Raw genomic sequence first — 18,881 nt, forward strand, 5'->3', positions numbered from 1 at the left:
GTAAAATATACTAAAAGTACTAAAAGTTATTAAATCCATTATTTTCTTAATTTACTGTAATTAACAATAATTACAGTATATTTAGTTTATAGAAAAAATGATGCAGCAATGGATAGGAAATAAAATGTAATAAAATTTCTTTTATTACATTTTATTTCCTATCCATTGCTGCATCATTTTCTTATACATGTATTCATTTCATAATTTATTTTTATTTAATTCTCGTTATATGTCTATAAACTAAATGTACAGTAAGACCCCGCTTAACATGGGGGATGCGTTCCTAGCTGACAGAGCGCTAAACGAAACAGCGTTAAACGGGGTCATCTTAACATGTAAATAAGGGGGTTAAGTGAAACGGAACAGAGAATAAGAAAATTTATCAGTTTTTTTGTTTTATTTTGTAACATTTATTGTTAAATACTTTTTTTTTAGCTTAATTATAGCCTTATTTATTGCTAATATCGTAATTTATTCATAAAACATTCATAAAAATAAAAAAAAGTTTGAATAAAGAAGTTATGTTTGTGATGAGGAAGAACCTTCCTCATTTGACATCTTTTGTTTCTTTGTGAAAAAGTCATCTAACGTCGTTTGCCTTTTCCTGTTTCGTTCAGCAAGCAGTTGTCGACTGCAAGACATCGCATCCACGACACTTCGTCTTGCCTTTGAACTTCTATCAAAATTGAAATTATTTTGTATAAACTGATCCATTATGTCCGTTATAGTGGCTAAACTTTTTTTAGAAAATCCGTTGAAAGTTCCTTTTGTTCCTCATCTTCAGAAACGCTAATTTCGTCATCTTCATGCACTCGTTTGGAAAAACTTTCTCCAGTTGTAACTTGCAATAATTCTTCAATATCCTGCACATTTATATTATCCAACCCTGTTTCATTAGCTAGCTTGATAATTTCGTCGACATCAACAATGGATTCTCTTGTGTCAACATCCTTGTTTAGCTCCAGCCATACATTCTTCCATACTCCTTTCAAACATTTCTCGGTCACCTCATTCCAGGAAAGATTGATGTTGTCTACAGCATCCGTGATATTATAGTTTTTCCAAAAATCTCTAATGGATTGTTTATCTACTTCATCTGTTTTATCAATCAGTTGTCAGAATGTCCACAGATAATAAGCTTTAAAATTTGATATTACGCCTTGATGCCAACACTGTGTTTGATCTCAGGGAATTCCAATACTACCGTGTAATACCGAAACAGCGTTAAGCGGGGTCTTACTGTACTGTAATTATTGTTAATTACAGTAAATTAAGAAAATAATGAATTTAAATTAAAATTAAAGATATATCAAAATGTATTTTGTTGATTCATTAGTTTATATAACAATTAAAAATTATGGAGAAGACTTTAAAAAATATGTAGGTATTTTTAGAATGTTTTTATTTTAGATGAATCCTAACTAAAAAAATGAAAGTACTTTTTATATACAGTAGACCCCCCTATAACACGGGTTCATATAAGACGGATTCGTATAACACGGTGGAAAAATTGTGATCGTGTTCGTATAACACACTAAAAGAGGCTCGTATAACACGGTAAAAGAATGAGACAGATTGTCATGGCCGACTCGTGTCTCGACAGGATTGGTCGAATCTGGACCAATAATGGACATTGCACAAACTGTTGAGTTTAAACGAGTAGCGGACCTACTAAAAAACATTTATTATTCAATGGCCATAAAAATTATATTTCTATTAATGATGATTCCAAAGTTCGGCAAATTTTTTGCAGAAGGAATAACTTATTAGGAAACACGCGTTTGCCGTTCGAAGAGCCGCTCCGCGACGAAAACAAGCTTAAGCAATGGCGTCTTCGAACGGTGCGCGCTCGGTAAGTATTCCTACAATTTTTTGTTTATAGCATAATTTATATGGATTATTCCCGAAAAAATTATATGTGATTTGGAAACATTGAGTCAAATTAGTCTAGAATCGATTAATTTTATGGAAGAAAACCTTTTAAACGGCCGTAGCCCCTAAACTGCACAAGTGCCCGGCTCATGTATTTGTAAAATCTAAGTGACTTATACAACACAGAATGTATCTACCGTGTTATACGGGGTCTACTGTATCATATTTCCTCAATTCTAAGATGCATCAATAATTCATTTAAGGAGGGAAAAATTTTAAAGTTTCATTAGGTAACAAGTTGAAAAAACAATATAAATAGCATGAAATAGGTAATGTCTGTAAGCTTATTGTACTGTACATATAAAAGAGCAAGGAAATAATCTTTCTTTTTTTGAATGTCACATTGTAATGATAACAAGCATTTAATTTAAACTTCTTTTTATCAGTAATGCTTGACTGAAGTTGATGTGACTTAGTAGTAGTCAAAAATGCCTATTATTAATACATAATGCATCATGTGCTCTACTTGCAATTACTTTTGGTTGTTGTTTAAACTGTGAATGTAAGATGCCATCAATTCTAAGAAATATCTTCTACTTTGGATAAGCAAAACTGAATAAAAGTTGCATTTTAGAATTGAGAAAATATGATATCCTTAATTAAATTTAAAATATGATTAACATTGCTTTATGCAATATACAGGAATTATTATTAAACATAATATAAATTGGATACATGATGTTGGAAGTGGTAAAAATGTAATGATCTTTGACTCCCATCTCGATAAAAATACACGGTAACAAAAACATAATGTCTTATGGTAGTGTTTATCCTTTCAGTAGATATGATGTTATTAATACAAATTGAGATTTTATGGAGAAGGTAGAATTATTGGTTTTGTGTATTGACTCCATAGCTATGATACAGACTTTGATATATATATAAATCAGTCAAATTATATATTCATATAATGTGAAGTATTTGATCAGAAATAAGAATCTTAAGGAATTCATTTATAGATTGCAAATAAAAATACGTATTTAGTGTATGAAGTTATTTCAGACAAATACAAAAAATGTAATTTGATGTTAAAATACGTTATTTTATAAACCGATTACAATCGTTTTAATTTCAGTTCTATCAACGAAATGGTCATTCTTATCCAGTATGCAGCAAAGATAATATATTAGTAGAGATCACTCAAGGCAGTCACAAAGTAGCTTGCAGCGTTGAGTTTGGAGGAATTAATCCTAACGATGCAAATAAAGCACAAATTCATTTTAGCGTGAGAAGGGCCGGCGAATATTACATATCTATTCTTGTCGGAACGGTCCATATTCGTGGAAGTCCTTTTGTAAAAATATTTCTTCCTGGTAAGTTATATATTTTATTTTTTCTAGCTCTTAAATAATGTTTTTGTATTGATATACATTCTAAGCTCTAATTGTCATTTACCGTTCTTTATGAATTAGATGTATTAATTTGGAAATTTACCATGTTAATACATTTGATTACTATAACAAATAAGGAAAGAGCATGTTTATTTTATTACTTATATGTTAATTATAGTGTTGAGCAAAATGATGATGGAAACAAATGTAACTTTGAATGACGTAATAGATTCCATAGGAAGTGAACCTTACAGAGTTGAAGATCATGCCTGTAAGAGTGAAAAAGTCAAAGGAACCTATGGTCTAGTGCAGCATTTCTCAAATTTTTGCTTGTGCGCAGAACCAATATATTTTTAATAATGGTTCTGTGACTCAAATGTTTAAATAAAATTTACCAAGTTTTTTAAAAACTGGAGTCTCTGTATATTATATAACAAAATAAAACTATACATTATTGATGATAACTTTTACACATGAAATGTAACATCAATTACAATTCTATTAAGAGCGGTTCGGGCCAAATTTGATTTGCAACAAATAAATTTCAATAATAAAAACTGAAATTGAAGTAAGTTAACTATTAAAAAATGTAAATATGATGATAGTAAATAAAACACTGTTTCAAAGTTATTCAGGAGTCTATTTTACTTCCAAAAATATTGCAAGCTTTTTTTTATAAATTTAAAAAGCCAGTTTTTCAAATGTACTTTTCAGATTGTAAGATTTTTGGGTTAGATTTACCTATGGTAGCAAACATGGCGGCACTTCCAGTCGCCATCTTGTTTGCGCCCTTGACAATGGCATTTGGAACGTGGAGCATGATTCCACTGACGTTCTAAATGCCATTGTCAAACTTCATTGTCAACAGGATGGCAGCGTTGAATGTCCGTCCTGTGTTGTTCCGCCACGTTCGCTACCGTAGGTAAATCTAACCAATTTTTGTCAATTTCATTTTGTACATATACAAAAAAATTATTTATTGATCCACTTGTGCCAAAATTCTTTCTGTTATTTATTTTTCAGAATCTATTGTAATGTATGACACACAATAAAGTAAAAGTTTGAATAAACAAGAAAATATTTTCAAAACTATTGCAACTTAAATGGCTTTATGACCACAACCTTACATAAAATATGTATTTTGATGTTATTCAAAATAGAAAAGAAAAATCAGTTTTGTGTACACACATTCTATAATCTTAATTTTATTACTAAATGCATCTATTGTTCCCAGTTTTTGGAGAATATTTTGGTAATACAAGTATTACAAGTATTTCTGCAGAAGGTAGTATCATTTTGCAACCCATTAAAATTTAATGCGATCCAATGTTGGGTCGCATTAAAGTTTGAAAAATGCAGGTCTAGTGTGATACTTCATGAGCTGCACAAAATGGGCCTATATGGAATTTTTAAGACCCTCAAAAATAGGGTAAAATTTAAAAGTGAAAAAATTTTAAATTAATTCTCAAAACAATATTAAAAATCAACCATTTTCTGCTTACTAGAGATGGCTAAAAGCTCATAAAATGTGGGAAATGTTGTTTCACTGCATGCTCCATTATGCCTGTCTCTGACCATCCCTCAGTAGTAGTCAGTGCAATGGCATTTTCAGTGTTTTATGAGCTTTTAGCCATCTCTAGTAAAGCAGAAAATGGTTGATTTTTAGTATTGTTTTGAGAATTAATTTAAAATTTTTTCAGTTTTAAATTTTACCCTATTTTTGAGGGTCTTAAAAATTCCAGATAGGCTCATTTTGTAGGGCTATATCTCAAGAAAGCTCATGTGCAGTTGGTTCCTTTCACTTTTTTTACTCCTACAGGCATGGTATGCAGTTCTGATAAAGTCTCAACCACTAAAACTGTAGATATGAATATCTACAGTTTTACTGGTTGAATAGATTGATTAAAATAATTATAAAAATAACCAATTATTTAATATTAGCTTTAAATATTTTCAACTCTTAATTTAATTCCAAATTAATAAAAGAAGGAAATATTGAATATAATTATCATGATTTTTCCTATTGTAATTATCTTAACTCTTTCATTACTTAAAATAGCATAATCTTTTTTGGGGATAGAATTATAACAATGAAACAATAAATTTAATTATAATTTATTTTTTATATATATTTAATTATATTTTTTTCATTGCCGATAATTTCAAAGATTTTACAAAATTTGAATTTTCGATTTTAAAAATAGGCCTACCAGATCCAAATAAAACTGGATTTGTTCATCATTGTTCAACAGTTGTTTGTACAGAAGGCGTACCTTATCATCTTTTCATCGAGCCTAGAGATAAATATAACAATCTTTGCTCCATCAAGCCCAACGTAGATCCAAGCTGTGATTATAGTGTAGATATAATTGAAGTAAGGTTAATTTTATCAAATAAAATGATATAAAAATATAGTTTAGTATACCATTTTCTAATTAATTTGTTATTTATTAAATAAGGTAAATAGCGAAAGACCAGTGATTCTGCCATTAAGATGGGAGTGTTACTCTGAATCGTCACGCATAGCATTGATCCTAAAAATGGAACAAGCCGGATGCTACAAAACCATAGTGTCTTATAAGGGTGCAAATTTGAAAAATGGAGATTTTCACATTATTGTGCTCAATAGTAAGATTATTATGATACAGTCTAATATTGATATGGTGATTATTGGTATAAGTATAAATCCCTCTATGACGATATTATGAATTGCATAGTGTACTATATATCCTATCTTAATGCAAAATTTCTCCTGACTGAATGATATCCTCTACTGTGATAAATCTGTTTAATGATACATTTTTTTTTTTTTACTGTACTTCTAAAATACACAGTATTTTCTTTTCTCTATAATGATGATAATGCATTAAATCAATTTTTATAAGTACATCATTTTTAGTTTTTGCTTAGGAAGATTCAGGTTCTGATTAATTTTGATATTTAACACAATGCGAAATAACCTTGATATAATATGACGACAGCAAATAAAAAATTGCAAAGCAATGAAATTATTTAATTCTTAGTAGCTTATAATTTTGTTTAATCTAGATAAATTTTTTAAATTCAAAAAATAATTCAAATAGTATTACAATAGTCCTACTGTAGTTGTAACATGTTAAGTTAAATTTCAAATTAAGTACTTACAATGTGTGCAAAAGCAGTTTCATGAATGGGTTGAAAAATATTAAATGAATTTTTTTTCATATTTTAGCATGTTTTCAGCAGTATTGTAATTAGACTCCACAGAACTCTGCAATGTGGGCAACCTCCATGCCACTTTGATGTTTTTAAAACTAAATAATAGTAATAATAATATTAAAATTACATATATTGTAAAATAAAGCCTGAAAAAGAAAGAATTTTCATGCAATATGTAAAAAACTCTTGAAAAAAATTAAAATTGTAATTTTTTATCAATTGACAGGGACTCCAAAAGGTTTTTGCAGAGGCATCAAAATTATAGGTTAGATTTACCTTAGGTAGCCAAAATGACGGCTCGTCTTTAATTCCAGCAAACAGAAGAAGGGAAACGGTGGGGACACATGTTCTAACCTAACCTAACCTATTCTAATAAATTACTATAATTATTACCAACCGAATTATTAGAATAGGTTAGGTTAGGTTAGAACGTGCGTCCCCACTGTTTCCCTTCTTCTGTTCGCTGGAATTAAAGACGAACCATAATTTTGGCTACCTAAGGTAAATCTAACCAAATTATAGTTAGAGTTTTTTGACCCAATTCTGAAACATTTCAAACACACTTTGTATTTTGAAGAATTAGAAGTCTTTTTTTTCATCCTCTTTTTGCTATTATCTCTGAGATGGACTGTAAAAGGATAAGAAAAGACTCGAAAAAAAATTACATGTTTTCCTGTATATTTTTCTAATTCTTCAATAATGATGATAATACTGGATGATATAGTTTATACTCTTTGTATTTTATTTTATTCTGAAAATGGATTTTAATAAACTTATGTTTTAGAAGCTGATTCCAATCTTGTCCGAAAGAACGTGGCAAAGAAAAGTCATAATATTTGGTATGAAGCTTGTCTGATTGCGTACGATGGCGACAAATTACAAAAGCCGAAGAAAGTGTTGTGTTATATCTCTCCGAAGGTAAACTAAATGTGAATTAAAAGTTATAATTATTTGCTAAAATGTATAATCATATTAGTTATGTATTATCGTTTTTCTATCAATAATAAAATTGCAACATTAAATTATTTATTTTTTATAGCAATTGACAATTAAAGAAGTTTTTCTGAAAATCATTCATAAACGATTAATAACCTTCCGTCTTTGTCCTTCGACAAAGGTAAGATAAGTTACAGAGATCATAGCAATTTTAAATTTACATAATTTACTTCCCTAATTTATAAAAGAACAATATTTTTAATGAAAATTAAAGAAATAATCTAATGTAGTTAGAATATATAAAATGTCACTAATAATTCGTGAAATTTTTTTAGCTGTAATTATTAAAAATTGATATTTAGTGAATGATTTTTAACGTTACACATATATAGGGTAGACCAAAATTATTTTTATCAAGTTTGAAATACTTTATTTTAACTGAATAGTGGGAAATACACAAATATCATTTACATTACAATGTGTTCAATTTGTTTGCCTTGAACTTTATAGACCTTTTGCTTCTGGAAAGCATCATCAATGTAAAATTGACTGACTTGTGTATTTTCTTACAACTTCCTTCTATGAGGCTGTCTCAAAGATAGAATGTACCAGGAGAAGGTTATTCATTGAGCATAAACTCTTTAGTATTCTGAGCAATATGCTCTTTAAAGTGTGATACTAAACTTCGGGATAAGATTGAGGGTAAACATGCTTGCACTACAATATAAATGACTGTAGATCTCAATTTTAATAGTATTTAAGTAAGATACGTCCATCATTAGTATATACTAAATTTAATGCTTTGTTACTTTTGGTCTATTCTATATATGGAGAACAATTTTCTGTAAAAAACAATACTTGCTTTTTTAGTTTCAGTTTCAAAGTATAAATAACTGTCAGGGGGAGCAAGTTTTAGTAATAGATGATGGCTGCCAACCACAAGTAGAATTAATTTCGAAACAAAGAAATGTTATCGCAGCAACTTTCACGCAATTTTTATTGAAGAATATAGGTAATATATCAAAATTTGCTTATTATAAACAAATAATTAATTTAAATAGTTTTTAATCATTTAATATAAAATTTTGTTATGTGAAAAGCATTTACATTTAATTTTCTATTTCTAATTCTAAAGAATTTTCTTTACAAAAGAGGAAACCGTCTATGACAATGGTTATTCTGCAAAACAAATTGCTTTGTTGTTTTGTATAATAAACTAAAGGAAAGAAAAGAGGATAAATTGTAATGTTTAACTGTTATAATAATAAAGAATTAGTAATAAACAGATTGCATTCAATTTAAGCTTTCAATATAAATAAGTTTCCAAAATATTACTACTTTGAATTAAAACAAAGCAGCTGCATTTTTAAATAATAAGTATATTAACTTTTGGTATTGTCTTAACAATTTACAAACTTATTTTAAAATATATTTTATTGAAACTTTCTATTAAATTCAATATAGGTGAATTTCTAAAAATACAGTCGACTCCGCGTAAGTCATCACCCGGATAACTCGACACTCGTCAGTTACGTAATCAGTTTTTTGTGGTCCCGGCTGACTTACGTAGGCATTAATGTTATTAATGTTAAAAAACTCGGTTTACTCGACATCGCTTAACTCGTCACTACTGGATAAATCAACATACTTTTTCTGTTTCACACTTTTTAGAATTCTGATAAGTCGACTCCCCCCTGAAAAATGAGTTCACACCACACAGCTTATTGTATGGTGTGAACTCATTTTTTCAGGAGGGGAGTCGACTTATCAGACGTCTAAAAAGTGTGAAACAGAAAAAGTATGTTGATTTATCCAGTGGCGACGAGTTAAACGATGTCGAGTAAACCGAGTTTTTTAACATTAATGCCTACGTAAGTCGGCCGGGACCACAGAAAACTGACTAATTAACCTATGGCGTCGAGTTATCCAGGTGATGACTTACGCAGAGTTGACTGTATTTCTTTCTAGAAAGCCTTTGTAACATTCAAAAAGCATATAGAAGTATCTAAATATTACTATTATAATTTTAAAAAGTAATTAGGTTAAGTTGTTATATATCTATAGTGTTCATTGATATTTTCTGTAGGAAATCTTTTTACTTTAATAATATCCAATTAAGCTTATAATTAAACTGAAAATCTGTAAATAATAATTTAAAATATACTAGTTTTCGTAACATTTTATGTAAATAAAACTATAAATTTAATTTGTTTAAAAACATTAAAATACTTTAAATATTTTCTCAAATCTTTTGTAAATTTAATATAACTTATATTTAAATTGAAAAATTAAAAATACATTTTAACATTAAACTATTAGAAATGAAAAATTATTTATTACATGTACAAATATTGAATTTTCAAATATTTTTGTGAAGTAATTCATAGCATGATTAAGTCATTGGTCTTTGAATTTAATAATTGAAAAAGTTTTAAAGAATATTATAATACATTATTACATAATGTTATTCATTAGGTGGTTCGGAAACATTTAAAGATAAGCAAGATTTCTTTTATCATGAAATTCGCAAACTTCATCAAAAACATTTCCACGATAAACTTTCATTGAAAATTTCGAGAGAAAAATTATTAGATTCTGTAAGTATTCTATTTGATTCTTTTATAAACATTTCAATGTTAATCAAAAAATATAACAATAAGTTTGAGACAATTTTCTCTGTTTAATTTTAATCTTTATTCACAATTTTATTTATTTAAAAATTAAGAAAAAAATAAACAAAAGTGTGATATATTCTCTATTTACTGTTTTTTATATGTTGTACGGCCATATATTCCTTATTTTTGTTATACACTTACCCTAGAAAACTATATTAAAACTTTCAAAATTTTATCTTCTTTCAATTTGTCATTATTTGGGTCAACCAAAAGTCCATAAAAGCATTTCACTGAAGTGTGATTTTTTACTATAGGTAAGATGGAATTTTTTTGACAAGTAAAAGTGACAATATATGGCACTGATAAAAATTCATCATCTGAATAAAGTTGAATTGTGAGGTTATGTTAGGGAGCACTTTCCCATTGAAAGTCCTTCTGGGAGGCATCCTCTCTTGATGTTCAAGTGTTGGCATACATTTATTCAGTCAAGCCAAATGAAACATCTTTTATGGCATCTGAAATCTTTATCCGTACAAATTGCAATCATTGTACCAGCTTTTATCGGTTGATACTGCATAGAAGGGAACATTTTCCACATGGGCTTTATCAAATATGCAGGAATTATAGTAGTTGTAAACTGTGTTTTGGACAGATAAACTGTCTTTCAATGCATGGACAAATGAACATACAACTGTTATGAGCAACTTTCTAATCCACATGCATACACGGTGAAGCCATTTTCTTCACTACAAGTGACAGTTTAGTGTGGCTTTTCAGTCTAATACATTTTGAAAAACTTTTTTCTTTGAAAAGTTTTGTCCAAAAATTAGCTGGAAGAATACCACATTGAATGTTTGGTGTTATTTGACACAGCTGCATGAGTTGTGCTCTCTTTATAAGATAGCACTGCCTACAGTCATATTTACACAGGATGGGGGATAGGGGTACCATCTCTTGTAATTTCTCTACTAGGGAAATTTCTGATTGAAACATTTGGTGAAGATGGTCTTATTAGTACAGTATTGTACAGTACATTCTGTATTCATGCTCAGGTCTTTAACAGACCACACATCTAAACAAATTCGGAATTGCATAATACTAACATGATGAATTATGATTGCATAATTATGAATTATTGGGCACTTTTCAGATGGTGCAGAGTTACCAGATATTCTGGATTATTGGGTGCTGGTTTAATGGACTTCTACTGTATACAGTTTATCATTCTAAAAATGAAATATTTTATCTTCTAGAGGAAATGTTCATTTTAATTTCAGTTTCAATTTTTTAATGCATGCTATATGAAATAAAGTTCAAATATATATTTTACAGGCTGATTTGATTCTGAATGATATTTAATAACAAAAAGAATTAAAACACTTAATGTTTAACACTTATTTTCTGACTTCATTTGAAGCATTTTAATTCCTTTCATTGTTATTTTCGTTATTTTTATGTTATTTATATATACATTATGCCAAGATATGCATCTTGTATAAAGTTGTGACAATTTTATACAAATTTTCATAAAAATTATTGGGCTGCAATTTGAAAAACTTGTAAATCTAAAATTTCCACTGTCATCCGTCTGTCTTTCCTTAATCTTAAGATTAGATCAATGAAATTCAAGGCCAGATGTGGCAAGCTTAGAGGCAGGAGGATCAAATTAACTAAATATGATCTTCCGACACAACCTAAAAGTCACATTATTTCAATTCAAAACTTTTCCTGAAAGGAGTTAGATAGACAATTCAATTGCTAATAGGAAAAGTATGGGGACAAGACTCTACAGTACTAATTTGAGATGGAGAGAATATATTTTAAATTAAATAAATTTAAGATATGATAAAAATTATATTAATGCTATCAAGTTTTGAAAAATAGAACAATTTTTAAGTAATATTTATTTAATTATTCCAAACAATTATCATGGATATAAATACTATTTCAATAGATATTTTTTATTTTGCAAAAATTCATTTCTGATGATCTCTGCATGAAAGTTGTTGGAGATGAATAGCAAGTGGATTTTATAAAAGAAAGTTTGCTGCAGTTTTGTGAAATAAAGATCTATACAACATTGTGGTTCCTATATAAACATAAGAAAGAAATGTATAAAAAAATACAACTACATTTTAAAACATTTTGGTTTCTTTTCATTTCACTTTATAATATAAAAAACATTGATTATCTTGATATCATTATAAAATATTTTTGTTTATCAATTATGATTAGTTAACAACTACTCTTGAAAAGTAGTGTCAATGAAATGCAGATATTCATTACCACAGATTTAGATAAAATTAAATACAGGTACTCCTCACTTTACGACCGAGTTCCGTTCAGACAACTACGTCGTTAAGCGAGGAGCTTGCGCCGGGAATATAGGATCGTTGTAAAATTATACAAATTATGCAACAAACTTCAAATTTATTCATAAAAAGACTATTATAGTACGCTATTAGCCTATTATAGTACTATAAGACAATTATAGTACGCTTAGTGTGCATGTCACCATTCGCCACTGATCGACACTCAAGCCGAGAAAGGGGATTCCCCGAATTGCAGTCGAAGTTCGATTGGTCGTAAGTGTGAGTGGTCATTAAGCAGATAGGTCGTAAAGTGAGGAGTACCTGTATTGAAGGAAAAATATCACTGTTTAATATCAGATTAAATTTCTTTATAATATCCAATGGAATCTCTAAAGTCTTTAAACAAATTTAATAATTTATAATCTATGCTATGCTATTGTGAACCAAAAAAAACTCTCATTTCATTGTTTAGACCCATTAAGTCATTATGAACAATTTGATAATGTATATGATAATTTGTAATGATTTTGTAATTATGAACCTTTTAAAAGAAGCTTGAGGAAACTTTTTCGATTTGTTTCTTATTTCTTTTTTGTATTTTTTTGGTTTTCTTTGCTTTTTTTTATTAAATACTTTGGAAAAGGCAGACAAGCCAAAGTGTATTTTAAATTATAAAACTATTGCAAATACATTAATAGTTTAAAATGTAGAGTTTAAATAATTTTTTATAGTTAAAATTCATCAAAGAATATTATATAGATAACTATATTAATTAATTAAATTGAATATAATTTATTATAAATTGTATATAAATGTGTTTATTTTTATAAATATTTATACAAAATAATGATATATTATTTAAATTAAGGATGCTTTATCAATATAACAATAGATTAATGTATAATTTTAATAATCTACAGTTAATATCTCTTGTAGTCTATGAAATGCACAAAAGGATTTGGAATAAGTGATTGGTGTAAAAACTTTGAAATAACATTTCTTGGAGAACAAGGTAAATATAACCTTTATAATTTTAAATTTTAAAAATTTTAAATGCAATTAATTTTTAAACTCATATTAATTTACATATCAAAATAAAAATATCACAATATTATATACCATATTTCTCAAGTTAGATTCCATGAAACTAATTAGATAGATGAAAAATACAAGTTGCAGGTATTATGTTCCAAAAAATGTATTTGGTAAGATCACAGTCATCAATAAGGGATTAGGAGAATATAATTATAATTTAATAATGTAATGCAACTTTTTGTAAACCATCACATAACATAAAAACAATTCACACTGGTTAAAACGTTATTGCTACTTTAAGAAGAGTTTTGATTCGTCAAACTGAAATTTGAAGATTGGTACGGTTTGCTTTTCAAATTATGTGATATGTTATTTGTGAATTAAATTTGTGATAAGTTATTTCTTTATGTTTTAATTTTTTATATGATATTCAGATCTGGCAAGATTGGAATTAGAAGTAGTCCAGATTTCTAAATGAAGACTAAATATGTACTTAAAATATAAAGTGAACAATGGAAAATAAAGAACAGTATTATATTTTACACAAGGAATGCCAGTGTAGTCATGCTGGAATGTGCCTCATGTGACACAATACCATAAAAACTAAAAAAACTCTGTGTGGCTGTAAGACTGTCTTCCAAATTCAAAACTAACCAGACTACATATTTGGCTTCCAAAAAATTGGAATTATCAGAAAACTGGTTAGTTAAATATCAACATTACAGTAGAACCCCTCTAATCCATCACCTTTGGGACTCTGGGGTATGGTCGGAACTCAAAAAAGGTCGGATTATCAGAAAAAAGTAAAATAAACAATCTTTCAACTCAGGAATGACTGTATTGTTCTCTACAGTAAAAACATTACAATGAATCGCACAAAAGCTGTTATTATTAATGAAAAAGAGCAATACTGTATGTATTTACTACATACAGTACACTGTAACGAACACAGAAGAACACGACGGGTGGTGAGTCGCCGACGAGTCGGGACAAGTTTCTCGACTCCGACCATGGTCGGATTAACCGGAGCGACGGACTAGCCGAGAGCGGACTAGAGGGGTTCTACTGTAAATTTAATCATGGCAAAATTCTCAAGACTCATATGCATTACAAGTACTTTTGACAGATTACAATTGTTACCTTCAAAAAAATAAGAACATTGATTTAAAAAATTCTTAACCCAATGTTCTTATTTCTTTTGAAGGTAACAATTGTAATCTGTCAAAAGTACTTGTAATGCACATGAGTCTTGAGAATTTTGTTATGATTAAATTTAATGCTGATATACAGGGTTTTGTTTTATTTATGACCTATTTTGATAGTCGAGATGTTAAGATGTTACATGCTGTACACGTGACATCTTTAATTATGAAAAGGAAACAGATAATATAGAAAAGCATTTTTAATAATGCTAATTTATCTATTTTTAAAAAGTGTTAGCAATTCAAAGATTTAAATTTTTAAACAGGATTAGACTGGGGAGGATTAAGAAGAGAATGGTTTGAACTGATCTGCTCATCTCTTTTCGATCCTGAAAATGAATTGTTTCATTGTTTCAAAAATGACAAACAGGGATTGGTAAGTGAAAATTTTAAAATATTTTTATCTATTTGATATTAATTTTATCGTAATCAGAGTCACTTGTCTTTTTGATTCTTGATGGAAATGTAAATGCCATATTTCTCCAGTTTTCAGATGTACTTTTGTTTACTCAGTTTTACTTAGAGATGCTTATTATTATCAATGATGGCTTATATTCACTGCCTGAAACAACAGTCAGCATTTATTGCAATTATAACTGGTGCATAACATACCACATAAATACAATCATTATGAATTAATATTAGATATTTTTTCTCCTCCTTAATGGCCATGTCAATTTAAAGAACTTTTCTAGTAATGAGCATTCAATTTAAAGTCCTTTTTTAAATGTAACATTATGAGTATTGTATACAGAAGAGCTTCTAAACACTACCTATTTGATGGAAATAGTATTGTTTCTCTAGCTTAATAAAATTCATTTATATGTTTGAGACAATAAAATTGGTTACTTAAGACTTTTTTATATGAAGGAAAAAAAATATTTAAATTGAGGAAATATGATAATTTTGATATACGTCAAACTATAATTATTATTAGCATGGTTGAGGCCGAAGTTTTAAACGTGAAAACGTGTATGTCAGACATTCAGTGCTGCTTTCCCGTAAGCCTAGAAGTTTGACAATGGTGTTTGGAAAGTCAGTGGAATCGTGCTCGACATTCCAAATGCCATTGTCAAACTTCTAGGCTTACGGGAAAGTGGCGCCGAACGTCCGACGTACACGTTTTCACTTTTAAAAGTTCGGCCTCAATTTCGCTATTGATTTTACAATTCAGAATATCTTAAGTAATATAAATATATAAGTTTAATATAGAATATAAGAATAGATCAATAAATAAGCAGCCAAAAGCAGTAGCATGGTTTGTTGCTTTAACTGGTTATTTATCGATGCACCGTTATATAATGGTTTGAAACTTTTTTATATTGTTAGGGATTCCCCCCAACTAACTTTCACAGTCCAATTTCAGCATTTTGCATTATTCTGTGATGTATTATAAATTTTTAATAATCAGCTAACAGAAAATATTCTATACCGTTAAAAACTCTAACCTTGAAATTCACCCAGCAGAGCAATGTAAATTCAGAAAACGAACGTTTTTGGTCTATGTCTAAAACCTGCTTCAAGTTACACTTTTCAAAGAGATGAAATGCCAAATGCATTCAATGTTCGAATATGGCAGACACAGAAGAGCTCACAAGGAAATCCAAATTTAAAATTCTCAAAAATCAACCGGTAGGATTGTTTTTCTGGACTAATATCACTCTACTGGGTGAATTTCAAGATTACAGAGTTTTTAACAGTATAGTGTTGCCTAATTTCTGGCGTATCAAACATTTTTGTAGAAAATATTCTAATTGAACATTTCGAAAAATATTCAGGTAGTTGTTAAATTAATCAACCAAAGACATATACTATGGGATGTCAAAGAATAAACTTTGATGCATTATAAGTAACACACAAAAAATTTTGAATTTTTCTGTAGGAATATTCAATGTCACTTTTTCACTGTAACATGTTGTTTTTCTGTAAGAAGTCCCGTTTCTGCTTGAAATATTTCATGTTGGTGAGTGATGCCAACATATAGATTTGTGTGTAAATGAGATTATTTGATTAAATTTTCAAACAGTACAACACAAATATTAAGTTTTTTTAATGAAATTTTATATTAGGTTCATCCTAATGCTAAAAGACCGGTTCATCTGAAATTGAAACATTACGAATTTGCCGGAAGAATTGTTGGAAAATGTTTATACGAATCGGCTTTAGGAAGTTCTTACAGACAGTTAGTTAAAGCTAGATTTTCGAGATCGTTTTTAGCCCAGTTAATTGGGTTGAGGGTTCATTATAAGGTATTATTTTTAAATTAATATTTAAATATACAAATATTTTATTTTTTAATACTTTTTTGATGAATAACAGATTAAATATCTTTCTCTCTTTTTTTCAGTATTTTGAACAAGATGATCCAGATCTCTATGTTTCAAAAATAAAATATATTTTAGAAAATGATGTTGATGATATGGAATTAAACTTCTCGGAAGAAGAATATTCAAGTACAGGACAACTTTTAAGGGTACTTTCACTGCTCGTAATCTATCACATTTTAATTATAATTAATTATGACTTTTTAAAAGTGATTATTTTATTGGTTACTGATTTTTAATTACTATTTTCAACTGAAATGAAACCACACTTTCCATGTACCAAATACAGTCACATATAGTCATTTTTATTGTTTAATTTCCATAAAATAATTTAAAAATACAGAAGGAGTTATTAAAATGTCATGATGATGTCATTCTTCTAAAATGAATGACATCACCAGTATGGGTATGGCATTTCTATTGTTATAATTGTTTCTTATATTCTCATAAGCCATTATACAAGGTGTCCAAAAAAGACCTATATTATTGTAAAATTTCATTAAAAAACAAAGTGATCTATCAAAATGTAGTTTGTTGGTAAAAGAAAGATTAACTCAAAAGGCTTTTAGGTGTTTAATAGTTTTTTCTTCATGCAGAGAATGATTACTGAGGATGTAGTATTCCAGAAGATTGTAATAGACATCGTATCACAATTGGAACACCTATAACCAACTGTATTGTTTCAACAGGACAGTGCAACATCTCATTGAAAGATTTCTGTACTTAATTTGCTTGATACTTTGTTTCATGGATGATGGATTGGTCGTGGGAACAACACCCTGGCCCCCAACATATCCCACTGGATTTCTTTTAGTGGGGTTATGTTAAAGATATTGTGTACCAAACACCTGTTCTCAATGTTACTGTTTTGAAAGAAAGGATAATCTCTGCAATCTCTAATGTAACATGAGAAATGCTAAACAACACCTGGCAGGTTCAGTTATTAGTTATCAATTTGGACATTTTTGAGGTTCGCTGAATATATGCAAAACAACTTCAGCTTTTGTATTAATTTTTTTTAATAAAGAAATGTTTTGAATTAATTTTTCTTTTACCACAAACTGCATTTCAATAGACTGCTCATTTTTTAAAATGAAATTCTATAATAATGTAAATTTTTCTCAGACACCCCGTATTGTATTCTAGACACTGTTTATTGTGAAATTTAAAAAATTTTCTTCCACAATCCTTCAATAGAAATTTTTGATAAGCAGTCGGTGCAAATGATTGTTTCATTTGCATTTGCTACAGATTATCCTGCTTAAGACAATTATATGATAATTGCTTTGTTACAGTGGTATACAAGAGAAAATCCTAGCTGCCAACTTTGGTCATTTCCCTTTCTACATCAAAGGGATCACCTGATGAACCTAGCGGTGCCCATACCACTCTGGTAAAACTGAACCGTCCAGGCAGAAAGTATAACCTTCGTCTAGTTTTCTTTCCTGATTAGATTAGACCTATCTACATATTAATATAGTATATACGGCATATAATATATTTTTTGCTGGAAAGAGTATGGATGGTGTTGAATTGCTTATTATAATATCTTCCTATGCTTAGTATAAAATGTAATATAAATGTATTTAGATGTATAACATAAGAACCTACATAATGTTAAATAATACAAAATGTGATTATAATGTTATATATATTTTCTAAATATGGAGTGATCAAAATTAAAAAAATAAATTTTCAATGACTTTAAAAACTGTACATAAATTTAATAACAATAATATTAAACTAAATATAAGGGAAAAATTTATCTGATACAGCCTGCATATTAACACTCTTCACACAAAGCCTTAACTAATCACATCATACCATGAACATATGAAGGGCACTTCTGCATAGGTATTAATAGTTCTAGAAAAACTTTAATCATGCTTTTATTAAGAATGCCTGAATAGTGGGTCATACAGCTTTAGTAGAGTTTAAGTTTGAGTAAATACTACACATTCACAAAATTTTGTCGAAATCAGTGCTGATAACCTCC

General features: G+C 28.8%; 1 protein-coding gene across 2 annotated transcripts in view; it reads left to right on the forward strand.

Moving 5' to 3' along the window:
• Window positions 1-18,881, forward strand: part of LOC136976175 (apoptosis-resistant E3 ubiquitin protein ligase 1) — a 96,931-nt gene that overhangs the window by 70,137 nt on the left and 7,913 nt on the right. The window contains exons 6-16 of one of the 2 annotated variants that reach the window (XM_067271401.1): window positions 3,008-3,245; window positions 5,468-5,637; window positions 5,723-5,891; window positions 7,246-7,379; window positions 7,501-7,578; window positions 8,268-8,409; window positions 9,873-9,994; window positions 13,261-13,336; window positions 14,828-14,937; window positions 16,631-16,810; window positions 16,909-17,034. In XM_067271401.1, coding sequence (XP_067127502.1) covers window positions 3,008-3,245; window positions 5,468-5,637; window positions 5,723-5,891; window positions 7,246-7,379; window positions 7,501-7,578; window positions 8,268-8,409; window positions 9,873-9,994; window positions 13,261-13,336; window positions 14,828-14,937; window positions 16,631-16,810; window positions 16,909-17,034 — 1,545 coding nt within the window. The remainder of the gene's footprint in view (window positions 1-3,007; window positions 3,246-5,467; window positions 5,638-5,722; window positions 5,892-7,245; window positions 7,380-7,500; window positions 7,579-8,267; window positions 8,410-9,872; window positions 9,995-13,260; window positions 13,337-14,827; window positions 14,938-16,630; window positions 16,811-16,908; window positions 17,035-18,881) is intronic. The other variant, XM_067271411.1, reaches the window with a different exon arrangement.

This window comes from Centruroides vittatus, unplaced genomic scaffold, assembly GCF_030686945.1.
Source record: "Centruroides vittatus isolate TY-2023 unplaced genomic scaffold, ASM3068694v2 contig_1109, whole genome shotgun sequence".
Taxonomy (NCBI): domain Eukaryota; kingdom Metazoa; phylum Arthropoda; class Arachnida; order Scorpiones; family Buthidae; genus Centruroides; species Centruroides vittatus.